The sequence below is a fragment of the Embiotoca jacksoni genome, unplaced genomic scaffold (genome assembly GCF_022577435.1).
Source record: "Embiotoca jacksoni isolate LCO1_2020_lvr unplaced genomic scaffold, fEmbJac1.0.p SCAF_57, whole genome shotgun sequence".
Taxonomy (NCBI): domain Eukaryota; kingdom Metazoa; phylum Chordata; class Actinopteri; family Embiotocidae; genus Embiotoca; species Embiotoca jacksoni.
Window position 1 is genome coordinate 1,779,058 of NW_027185411.1, and position 12,925 is coordinate 1,791,982.

Consider the following 12,925-nt stretch of genomic DNA (forward strand, 5'->3'; position numbering starts at 1 on the left):
TGTGTTTCTCTGTATGACGCTGTAAAGTTCTGCTGGAAGGACTTTAATGTGTGTTAAGTGCCGTGAAATAACCTGTGCTGTGATTTGGCGCTGCATGCAGAAAATTGAATTGAATTAATGCTCTTTTGCTTCTTGCAACATTTTTACAAATGTTTTTTTTTTCCCTTTTGGTTTGAGGCGGCATCAGTGTTTCGTTTTTAAAAAGTTTTTTTGATGATATAACCCTGTTAGGCCGTTGAGGTTGTTTTTTTTCCCCCCTTTTACCCCGAGTGGATAACGATGCGTATGTGGAGGACAGTGATACCCTCTCCTGTAGCTGCTGGGGAATCAGTCACGTGCCTCCGGGTGCTTTGGCAGGCCGAATGCTTGCTGTCAAGGGGAATCGGACGACGGCCTTCATGGCGACCGACAGTCCTCCTAATCACCGCCACCGCTCCGCTGCCCTTTTTGCACTGTGTTTGTTTGCACTGTCACCCTACAGCCACATTCCCTGCATTGTGGGTCCTATGGCTCGATAGTCAGATGACATGGCAGCGGGGTCAGCAGTGCACAACACTGGAAAGAGAGAGTGACGGTCCAGCCTGGGGGGGGGGGGGGGAGGGAGGGAGGGGGGAGGGGGGGGGGGGGGGGAGTCAGAAGTGAGAACACCGTGGCTTGAAAGTCTGCAGGCTGTAAATAGCTCCTGGACCTGGGAGTCAGGGGATCAACAGGGTCTAATCACAGAGTGGCAGTGCTATTGGAGATTGAGGAGGGGGCAGTCAATGTGTTTGGCAGTTATTTTGGGAAGGATTTTGGTGAGATGTTCGACTGGACCCGGCCTCTGTATCTTGATTTTTAGCCTATAGGTCAACTGGGAAGCTCTCATGGAGATCAACAAGAAAGAGGATAAAGAAGATGACAGTGAGTGTTGGTTGGTTGGGAAGATTTTAGGCTCAGAGTCAGGTTTGTGTGTGCGTGTGTGTGTGTGTTTGTGCGTGTGCGTGTGCGTGCGCGCTTCTAGTTCAGCCTCTTGCGGGTTGTTCCTTTTTCACAGCTTCCTGTTTGCCCTTTTGATTTCCTGTGTTTCAAGATTCGACTAGTAGTTCATCATATGTTCAGAAAATCTAAAACCAGTCACCTTGCGGTTTGTCTTTGGGCAGTTAAAAATGAATTTTGAGCCAAACACACGTGTCTTCAGTGTATAATCCCTGGGCCTGTATCTCAGATAATCCTGTTGATTCACTTATAACCTTCAACCATGTAGTTCTCTACCATACTCCACATGGTCACGTATTGTTTTGTATAATTGCCAAAGAGCTCAACATCCCACGTTATTGACATCATGTTGCCACAGCAGTTCTTATTGTCTTGTACTGTGCACACGAGGTGCGATTTCTAGTTGAGCACTTGGATACTTGATTTCATTGCCAGATCAACTGAGAGCTTCGGTGCAGTCTCTCTGCTTTTATTAAGAGATTAGACCTACTTGGGTTTCTCAGAATAGTTCTTCTAATATTGTTGCAGCCCCGGGCCCTGAGGGGGAGATGACAAAGGAGGATGTTTCGGAGCCTGTTGAAGGGGACACCGTCCTCGGCTGCCACACCAGGCTCTCGTCTCATCAGCGGCCGGTTATCCACCAGGTGGCCTCTGCACCCATGCCGAGTGACTGTGGTGAGCGTCCACACGTGCACACATTCACCACCTGCACACACTGGAGCAGCGTCGCATTTCAGGCTAGTGAGCGAGCCCACGGGCAGCAGCCAACCGACGGTGAAAAGACTCCCCCGTCTGTCTGATCATGTGGTCGACGTCACGATGGAGAGATGACGTATTAAAAACTGTATTATGGTTGCTGACCATTTGACAAGTGCAGTAGTGAAGACAAATCATGATGCAAAGGGTAAAATTAGAATCTGGGATGATGATGATGAAGATCCTGAAACTTGTTGTGAATCACCGAGCCGACTCGTTTTGTCATATCATCATTCTGAATATTATGAAGAATTAAACACAGTTTTGTTAGTTTGCATTAACATAAATTAATGATCCCAGATTAAAAAAACAAACAAAAAACGGATACATTTTTCAGTGACAGTTTGACTTTGTTATCTTGTGCAGTCATTTTTCCTAAACATGAAACCGTATCAGTTTAGGAAGTGAGTGCTAATGCTCTTCCCAGAGTATCATGGATTAAACCACGTGGTCCCGAATTAACCGAAGGAGCTTTTAAACAGATACACCGAGCAACACGAATGCAGCCGGTTTGATGCTTGTTAGATTACACAGTAAGTGTTTTCTTTGGCCTTTCACAGCAAATGCCATTCGTTTTCAGCCTGAGTCGGGTCCTCTAATGCTTCATTTGTTTTACAGCATGCCATCCACTGTCACATCTGATTTTATTCGCCTCTTCAACCACTGCAAGGGCATTTCCTAAGATTAGCAATTTGACTGAATCGATTGAACAGTCTGTTGTAGAAATTGAATGCGTTTCTGTGCTGCAGAGCTTCACGCATGCTGTCTCCACGTTGCACAGGCAGGAGGAGAAAAAAAGACCAGAAAGCTTCAGTTGCAGTTAACATGCGTCATATTTGTGCCCGTCACCTCCTCCAGAGTTCTCCTTCTTTGACCCCAGCGAGCCGCAGTGCAGGGAGGTTCTTCTGGACCCCAGCACCACCATACCAGAGCTGTTTGCTGTCCTCAGGCAGTGGGTGCCCCAAGTTCAGAAGAATGTCCACGTCATCGGCAATGAGGTGACACAGTTCAGTATTTTTAAACTGTCCTCAATGCGCTTTGATGTTGCTTAATTCCCTCAGTACAGCCTGTCTCTGTCTGCTTTGATTTTCATCATAGCCACAATATCAGCCAAAACACCAGAATACTTAAGAATGAAAAAAAAGTCTGATTTGTAGTTGTTAGCGGAGTCCCTGCCAACGCACCCCAAAACTACCTCTTCTCTGAGTTACACAAAGTAGCTGCAATGCAGTAAATAGTGCGGGAAGAACTCATCTCAAGGGTAAAAGCAGTCAATTACTTTCTCTCACTTAGTAACTGCGACCCCTGAGAAGTAAACGCCTCATTTCAATGTCAGTTTGCGCAACAATTCTTCCCCAAACGTTAGGGTGACCAGAGTTATGAGAGGCCCAGCATGCTTGTCATTCATCAGATCAGTGGCCTTCCCCGAGTTTCACTTTATAGCCTGTTATGTATTATTTCTGCACAGAGACGCCGAGGCCTCAGTGGCACATATCTTGTCTTTGCACAGATCCTAAAGAGAGGCTGCGGTGTGAATGATCGAGACGGTTTGACAGATATGAGCCTCCTGCACTACTGCTGCAAGGCCGGGGCGCCGGGCATCGGTTAGTATTGACAAGGGTGTTGAACGAACTCTCTCGGCTGCGCTGTCAATGTGTACACGTATGTACTCTGGCTTCTCCGTGTATTAGTTTATTGCTACTCGGACCACTGAACATAATCCTGTAACTCTGTAAGCACTGTTATTTATCAGCCACTTCTTAAAAACAGTCTCTAGCGCTGACGTACTGTCTGTTACTACACCCCCCTCCCAGCACACTCATATATTCTCCTCTGGTCTGAAGGTGATGCAGAGACGGCGGCCAGCTTTGCCCACCAGCTCCTCGCTTTGGGTGCCGATCCCAACCTTCGCTCACGCTGGACGAACATGAGGGCTCTGCACTACGCAGCTTACTTCGACGTGCCCCAGCTTATCCGTGTGGTGCTGCTGGCCTCCCAACCTGCAGGTGAGAGCACAGCTGCAGCCAGAGAAGACGGAGGGAAGGTCGCCTCGGCAGCGAAGCACAGGGCGAACGTATTCAAAACCAACTGCAGAGGGGATTTAAGGCTCATTAATTTATCTTTTCGCCGTGGTAAACATGCTGAGTTGCAGTTAATTAGGTGCAGCCACATTCACTACATCCACGACGACATTGTATTCTATGGAGGCTGGAGTTTGTGCTGCTGAATTGTGTGCGTGCTAAATTTTGTCCTTCACTTTTTATTTACAGCACAAGTAGATTGCTCCAGATAAATTAAGTGTATGTACTGGCAACTCATTGTGTGCAGTATAAACAGACTTGGACAGTGTCAGCAGGAATTTACTGCAGATTGATTACATTTATTTTGATTATCACTCATTTCACACAAGAATGGTGTCCAATTTCTGAAAATCATTACTCAGCAGCTGAAGCCTTGTTGATGATAAAGGGAAAAGCATTGTATACTGCTGTCTTTCTTAAAGCAGGTCCTTGACTTGGTGAGCACAGAGACGAGGCCTAAAACACAGCTTCACTGATTTTAACCAGCACACTTGTATTTTACAGCAGTATTACATTGTATATCAGAATCCTGTATTTTGTAACAATAGAAAAGACGATTCCTTTGTAATTGCATGCAAGTGGTTATTGGCTGTGATTATTGATTGTAATAACTGAAGTCTTAACTTGATATATTCAGTTTTAAAAACAGCACTTTCAGAGTGAACCCTTTACATTTTACCAGAGGTGTGCCATATACAGTGGTGTGAAAAAGTGTTTTCCCCCTTCCTGATTTCCAATTTTTTTGCATGTCTGTCACACTAAAATGTTTCAGATCATCAAACAAATTTAAATATTAGTCAAAGATAACACAAGTAAACACAAAATGCAGTTTTTAAATGAAGGTTTTTATTATTAATGGAGAAAAAACAATCCAAACCCACATGGCCCTGTGTGAAAAAGTGTTTGTCCCCTCCTGTTAAAACATAACTTAACTGTGGTTTATCACACCTGAGTTCAATTTCTCTAGCCACACCCTGGCCTGATTACTGCCACACCTGTTCTCAATCAAGAAATCACTTCAATAGGACCTGCCTGACAAAGTGAAGTCGACCAAAAGATCCTCAAAAGATAGACATCATGCCGAGATCCAAAGAAATTCAGGAACAAATGAGAAAGAAAGTAATTTAGATCTATCAGTCTGGAAAAGGTTATAAAGCCATTTCTAAAGCTTTGGGACTCCAGAGAACCACCGTGAGAGTCATTATCCACAAATGGAGAAAATATGGAACAGCGGTGAACCTTCCCAGGAGTGGCCGGCCGACCAAAATTACCCCAAGAGAGCAGCGACGACTCATCCGAGAGGTCACAAAAGACCCCACAACAACATCCAAAGAACTGCAGGCCTCACTTGCCTCAGTTAAGGTCAGTGTTCATGACTCCACCATAAGAAAGAGACTCGGCAAAAATGGCTGCATGGCCGAGTTCCAAGACCAAAACCACCGCTGAGCAAAAAGAACATTAAGGCTCGTCTCATTTTTGCCAGAAAACATCCCCAAGACTTTTGGGAAAATACTCTGTGGACTGACGAGACAAAAGTTGAACTTTTTGGAAGGTGTGTTCCCGTTACATCTGGCGTAAAAGTAACACCGCATTTCAGAACAAGAACATCACACCAACAGTAAAATATGGTGGTGGTAGTGTGATGGTCTGGGGCTGTTTTGCTGCTTCAGGACCTGGAAGACTTGATGTGATCAATGGAACCATGAATTCTACTGTCTACCAAAACATCCTGAAGGAGAATGTCCGGCCATCTGTTCGTGACCTCAAGCTGAGGCCAACTTGGGTTCTGCAGCAGGACAATGATTCAAAACACACCAGCAAGTCCACCTCTGACTGGATGAAGAAAAACAAAATGAAGACTTTGGAGTGGCCTAGTCAAAGTCCTGACCTGAATCCTGTTGAGATGCTGTGGCATGACCTTAAAAAGGAGGTTGGTGCTGGAAACCCTCCAATGTGGCTGAATTACAACAACTCTGTAAAGATGAGTCGGCCAACATTCCTCCACAGCTGGAAAAGACTCATTGCAAGTTATTGCAAACGCTTGATTGCAGTTGTTGCTGCTAAGGGTGGCCCAACCAGTTATTAGGTTTAGGGGGCAAACACTTTTTCACACAGGGCCATGTGGGTTTGGATTTTTTTTCTCCCTTAATAATAAAAACCTTCATTTAAAAACTGCATTTTGTTTACTTCTGTTATCTTTGACTAATATTTAAATTTGTTTGATGATCTAAAATATTTAAGTGTGACAGACATGCAAAAAAATAAGAAATCAGGAAGGGGGCAAACACTTTTTCACACCGCTGTATATACCATATAATTGTCCACTTAACAATAGGCTCTGACCCTGAGGGGTCCCGGCATGATGATATAAATACAGAGAGACTGATGGCAGCCCTGTTCATGACTGTTGCTGACTGCCTTCGGCCCTGATAGCAGCTGCCAGATTACTGTAGAAATGACTCGGCATTGGACCTGCGGGCTGTTCCCAGATGTAGTTTTCTGAGTTATCTGCATATTTGATGTCTTTTGACATTAGTCCATGTTTCAGTCTTGAGAGGATTCTGGGTTTTTCATAGCGACCTTAAATCTGCAATACTTGAACTAAGGTCATTTATGTCCGTTTTTAATCAGCTGCGTGTAAATGATGGTCAATAATTGTCAATCTCGGTGTCTTAATTTAAGACGGTTCGTATACATCATCTTGGTCTTCTTTTTTTTGTAGAGGTTGATGCCACCTGCAGTGACTTTGATTTTGGCACAGCCCTGCACATTGCTGCATCCAACCTGTGCACTTCAGCTGTCAAATGTCTCCTGGAGCTCGGAGCCAATCCGTCTTTCAGGGTAAGTGTCACTGTTCTTCTGCGTATCCTCACACAGCTGCAGACTTTAAATAAAATGTTTAATTAAAAAAAAAAAAGAAGATTAAATTTAGTTAGGGTTGCATGTCAACAGCGATCTATTTATTCAATTTCAGTTCACCAGGAACAAAATTGATTTCCTTCAGTTCTTGATGTGTTGTTTACATCAGATAAAGAACATCTTAGAATATATCATGGGAACTTCAGTCCTCCTCACTCAGCAAATGAACAACGGTGTCGTTTCCTTGGGTATAAAAAAGTGTAAAGTGCACATTAAAGGCAAAGCGTGAAACTTGACAGTTATTGAAGAACTGGAAGCATCATTGTGAATAAAGAAATGTATTTTAATACAGCTTCACATGGACTGTCAGCACCAAATGCATCAACAAAGTACAGACTTTGCTGATCACTTTGAGCAAAGACAGGGCAGAAACTTGGAAGATATATTTCAGGGCAGGCAGCTTTGTCACATCAGGAGAAGCACAAGTGTATTTATGATGGCTGCATTCCACTTAGGGGAGGTTCTGCTATCAGACATGCTGTTTCACTGCCATGACTTCTGAGGGCACTTGATGCAACCGAGGCAATATTAATGTTATCGATTCCACTCACTCCGCTTTTCCTGCTGTGACAGGTGAAAAGGTCTTTTCATCGAAACTCGGGTGTAGCTGGTGCAAAAAAAAGTTTGGAGAAGGGTTCAAATAAGGGGAAAGTAGCTTGTGTACAAGCATACAAATACACACATACATTTCCAGGTGAAAACACAACAATCAGGACCACAGTACGTGTAAACAATTTTATTCTCTTTCAAAATTCAATTATTTAGAAATATATTTTGAAGTTATGACATTAATACATCAATACCACATTCTTTCTATGTATTTTTTTTAAATTTTTTTATATTGACCAATTTTTCTTTAATTAACCAACTAATAACTTCAGCAGTATTGTCACCTCAGTGTAGTTCTAAAAAGTAAAAAATAGCCCATAATCTCAACAAAGACTTGATTGTTGTGTGTCATAGCTGTTGTGTTGGATTGTCTTAGATGTTAATGACAGCGTCTGCCCTCTGCATCCGCTCACACACACCATTCTTGGAAACCTCACTAACCCATTTCCAAAACCTTCCTTATGTGAAGTCATCTTTGTTTACTGCCTGACAGAATTGCAGTGATTTGACAGAGATCTTTGCCAAAGAACTCCTTATGCTCAGGAAGAAATATAACAGATTGCCATCTCGAGTACTATCAGGCCAGATAATCCATCAGGCCTCCGAGTTATTGCATTCTATATATTCCGTGATCTTTTGTGCGCATTTCCTGTTTGGCATTTTCTGACTCAGCCGTCAGATGACGCCTAAAAAGGCAGCTGTTGAGAATACAGCTTTCCTCGGCATATTTTGAATGGATTTACCACTTGAACACCTCAGAGCGCTCCGTCTGCCTGCCTCGTGCCTCTTGCAGTCATTTAAAGCTCGGTCGAGGGATTTGCTTGAACGGCGCTGATCGTCAGTTATCTTGAACTGAAGCATATATGCAGAATCCCAGTAGACTGTAATGTGACATCAAGAGAATATAGTCTGTAATAACAGAATCTTTTTTTTTTTCGATCTGCACTAGAACTTTCATGTCTCTTTATGCGGTTGCTGCCTTTTACATCAAGCACTGGGTTTTTCAGACTCATTAACTGTTTGACAGCCGATCCCATGTTTGTTCTTTGTATGCACTAATTTTCCCACTGGAGGTCACCAAAGCACTGCGCACCATAATCCAATAATTTCCTTGCTCAAAGATGAGTGCAGGCTCCTGTGTTTGTCAGTGTGTGAATGCAATGCCTGATTAGTGAGTGGACAATGGTTGGTATTAACCGGCCTGGCATTTAACTCTTGTATTAAGAGGTCTTCCAGGTTAAAGAAAGGGATGGTCGGTCCTTATCTTGCCAAGCAAAAGTTAAAATGCCGCAGAGGGAAGATTTTTTTCTTTCTGCTGTAAGGTTTATCATGTTTATGCTGCTGCGAATAAGCTTTACAGATGTTACATCATGTTTGATAAGTACTCAAGAGTCGAGGACAAACTGCACACAACACAAAGAAAAGTCAGATACAAGTTTTTTGCGTGGAACAAGGAAAACGGTCTCTTAATACTTTCATTGACAATTTTATTTAGTCAAAAAAAAGTGTGTATTGCATCATCACCCACACTATTCACCACGCATTCATTTGTGATTTACTTGATGCTCTACCTGCTAAATTGTGTCAGTTTAAAAAAAGGTAGTGGTGGCTGGCAGCGTGTTAAAATGGCTTCATACCGGAGCCAAGAAGTTCAGTTTTCCTTTGAGTAAAGGTCAGATTTGGAAGTAGTTTAATTTGATATTTCTTTTCTCTGACTCTGCAGAGATTCGTCACAACAAAGCATTGGGAAGTTTTAAAAGGATGGAAAAATAAAAATGCTGCTGGCCTTTCATGCTTTCCTCACCACATATCTCATAGCGGTGGCAACTCATCATGCTTTCCATTAGTAGCAAGATGCTGTGGTGGATCGCTTTCTGATTTTTTTTCCCCTTTGAGTTTTGATGCCAGCCACTGTTGCAAGACTGTTTGGTATATGCAAGAGTTTTCATTGGTAGAACGACCCCATCTTTTCCACATTTGACTGGCAGCAGCATACAGCTCATGGGAGCTTCAGCTGTTGAGAATTATTATGTATTATATATTATGTGGGCACAATTTTTGGAAGTAGCTGCTTCTTGGTTCCATAGATGTCAGTTAGATTAAGCTCACTTGTTCCTACTTTTTTGGGTGTTTACATACCTGAAAATATATTTGATCAGTTTAATGTGTGATGATAACCTGCCTCAACTTCATTTAATTGGTCCGAAAGTGTTTTCACATTGCAAACAAAGTGAGCCGTGGTTTAGTTTGATGCAGCCTGAGGTCGCCTCTGTTGGTCAGGCCAAATGTTGGTCCTTTGATCCGGACCGAGGTCCGAGGCAGCTTTCACACCGGCTGTTTTTGGTCCGGACCAAACAAGGTGTGTGTGAAAGCACCTTTAGATGATTGAGTGTTTCTAAAGTACACACATTTACTTTCTTTTGCTGTACTCACTCCTGTACATTTTTTTTCCCCAGATATTCTGTCTGTAAATTGCAGTGGATAAACATCAGAAGCACCTTTTAAGTAAAAGCAGTTGAGTAGAAAAGTACAGTCTCAAAATTGGCCATGAGTTTAATACACAAGTCTTTGTCATAATGTTGACACGAACTGAACATATCATCTCACTAAATGTTTGAGAATCAGTATGGCTGCTGTGTAGTTGGAAAAGCTGTTGGTTTCCCATCAGTGAGTGTTCGACAGTGTTTCAAGTGGTTCACTGTGAGATCTTGGTTGCATTTTAATAGGGAACCTCAATGAAACTGTCTTGTTTTTATTCTGCTGAATAACCTGAAAAAAAAAATACAGTAATCCATTATTAAATATGCTCTATTAACAGGAGAAAAATCCTCATTGAACTGCACATGTCTTTCCTTCAACCAGTCCACTGAGATATTCTCTTAACTACCTGCACAGGGTGTGTGTGTGTGTGTGTGTGTGTGTGTGTGTGTGTGTGTGTGTGTGTGTGTGTGTGTGTGTGTGAGAGAGAGAGAGAGTGTTAGCTCAGTGTTAGAACATGAGTGCGGCAGACCTTGGCGATGAAAGGCGCGCTCCTTCTGATTTTGTTAAAGAGTGCTGGTATTATTGCTGTTGGAGTTTGTGGAGAATGTGCTCGTACCCAGTGACTCTGGAACAGTACGACTGAATGAGCTCTCCTCATCTGTCACGCCTTCGCAGCCGTCTCTTCCTGCCTTCGCTTCCTGTCTTCATGAAGTTGACAGCTTATTTCACTCTTGTTTTTGTCTTGTAGTATATAAAGCACCACATGGACATGTTATCAAGGTTTAAAACTTGATTTTCACCTTTTAAGCCCAGCGTCTTCATTCAGTAATAATCACAATCTTTTTGAAGATCGAGTTTCTCTTTTTTTTTTTTCTTCTCTCTGCAGTTTGACATCAGGGAGGCTGATACTGCTCTTGTTATTTTTTTTTTTTTTTTTTTTTTTTTTTTTTATCAAATATTGTTCATTATTGTGAGAGCTGGCAAGCTGCCATTGTATTATTAGGTAGATGGCTAAAGATAAAGCAGTGTTATGTGTTGATCAGATAAAACAGCTGCCTCTTTTCCAGTAAATGCTGCTTTTTTTTTAGTTGGTATCCAGCAGCAGCCTGCTGGCGTGCCAGCGCTCACATGCACTTTCTTCAGCAAGTACATTCTCTTGTTTATATAACATTTATTAGGCATGCTGGCAAAAATATTCTTTTGTTGAATGAAATTCAGTGTAATTCAGCAGAATATCATTACTGTCCTGTTCTTCCTACAGAATGAAAAAGGGCAGTGTCCAGCTGACGTGGTTCCCGACCCCCTCGACATGCCCCTGGAGATGGCAGATGCAGCCGCCGTGGCCAAAGAGCTCCGGACTCTGCTGAGACAGGCTTTACCCAGACCCAGCTCCCCTCTGCCCCTCACCCTGCAAGCCCAGTCCCTTCCTGCTCTCTCGGATAAGGCCAGGATTCAGCTCGCCTCCATGGGAATCCGACTGGGGGACCGCGTGGTGATAGCTGGACAGAAGGTGCGTTGTAGGTCCTTGTTGAAGGGCGAGAGCGATGATCTTCCCAAATCCTTCAGATGCAGCTTTTTTAGTCTTGCCTGAAGGTGTGCTAAGATTTCTCTGAAACAAATGTCTATCTGTCACATCTCAAAGTGGTACAATAGAGGGAAGATTTGCAACCTAATTAGGACCCCTTAATTAGCTGATTTCAAATGAGTGTACACTTCTCCAGTTTCAGAGATGAACTCTGAAATCAGCTCTCTCTTTGACGCAGTGATGCATTTAAGGAAAGCTGTAGTGACAAACACTTGGCTGTATTTTTGGTGCAGTACCTGTCTACGCTGCTAGCCTCGGGTTAGGGCCGCATTCGGCCCGTTTCCACCTCAAATGGACATTACGAGTACTGACAAGACAAACGACAGCACAACCGTTTCTTATACTGTCTTATACTAACACATGAAGTCACTGATGAGACAATTAGCTGGTGCACCATCCAATTCCAAATAGCGCAGGAATGGCAATCTGTTACTGTAAATTAGAGGCTTAAAGATAGTTTGTCATCTCTATCATAATGATATTAGCAGGTTTTGAAAAGAGGCTCTGCTCAGTGTAAAATAGGGCGTCACCTTGATAACACATGATTGACATTTGGATCGTTCCTCTATAAATTATAACCATGTCAGCTATTTACATACAGCACATGTAAACACGACATAAGTTGACCAAAGTGCTGCACAGCATCAAGCAGAAACACAGCTGTTTGGACAATCTTGTCATTTGTAATATATTTTACCCAGAGCGGGGATGTTAAGGGATTCTGTTTAAAAAAACAAAGCTAATAATCAGGTTTTCCAACAGGAATCATTTCGTCAGGCTGACGGTGATAATGTGCAACACACTGTAAAAGACCTGCACACAAACCTTACACGGCATGTTCTCTCTATAGCAACAACACCACACATCACCAATCACTACAACTGGAACATGAACATAAATCTTCCATCTCTCCCAACGCCTGCTTTTTCATGTAATAATCAAAAAAGTTAGGCGCTACTCAGAGACAGAGGCTTTGCTTAGGGTTATATTTTCTACAATTATTATGGCCCTCAACCAAGAAAATATCATTTCCAGTTGCTAGGCAACACTCTTTTGGCAACCTTCCCGCATTCGGGGTTATGTCTGTCTGCCATGTATTTTCTGGCATATCATCAACATTTATGTGAGCTTGTCGAAGTTCAACTAACTCCTGTTATGATACTTTTAAATGTCTGCAAACAGTATTAGAAGTTTTTTTAAAAATGTTCATGCTCTTCTTCTTCGCCTGTGGGTCAGCCTTTTAACTAATCGCTGAATCAAACAGTCCATGTTGTGCACAGCTGGAAGTGAGAACGAAACTGTGATGGTTGTTTCTTTGTTGCAGTGAAAATGTTTAATGAGCTCAAGTGTTTGAAAATTGACAAGTGAAATGTAAACAAATTGATACGCTGACATTGCACTAGTGCTATAATTCGAAGCCTTTATGTAAAGTTTTAGTCAAAATGTAATCACAAAATATCTTTTTACACGCAGTAGTACACTGTAGCTACGGGTTGAGTATGTGTGTGTTGAGTATCAG

At 42.6% G+C, this 12,925-nt stretch overlaps 1 protein-coding gene across 5 annotated transcripts in view; it reads left to right on the plus strand.

Annotated features, from left to right (window-relative positions):
* The window catches only part of LOC138212546 (CAP-Gly domain-containing linker protein 4), a 31,758-nt gene that overhangs the window by 2,127 nt on the left and 16,706 nt on the right, over positions 1-12,925 (plus strand). The window contains exons 1-8 of one of the 5 annotated variants that reach the window (XM_069172971.1): positions 656-900; positions 1,504-1,650; positions 2,590-2,729; positions 3,242-3,335; positions 3,576-3,737; positions 6,535-6,653; positions 10,910-10,963; positions 11,083-11,331. In XM_069172971.1, the coding sequence (XP_069029072.1) occupies positions 864-900; positions 1,504-1,650; positions 2,590-2,729; positions 3,242-3,335; positions 3,576-3,737; positions 6,535-6,653; positions 10,910-10,963; positions 11,083-11,331 (1,002 nt within the window). In that variant the 5' untranslated portion in view covers positions 656-863. Of the gene's footprint in view, positions 1-655; positions 901-1,503; positions 1,651-2,589; positions 2,730-3,241; positions 3,336-3,575; positions 3,738-6,534; positions 6,654-10,909; positions 10,964-11,082; positions 11,332-12,925 lie in introns of those variants that run through there. The other 4 variants (XM_069172973.1, XM_069172972.1, XM_069172974.1 and 1 more) reach the window with 4 other exon arrangements.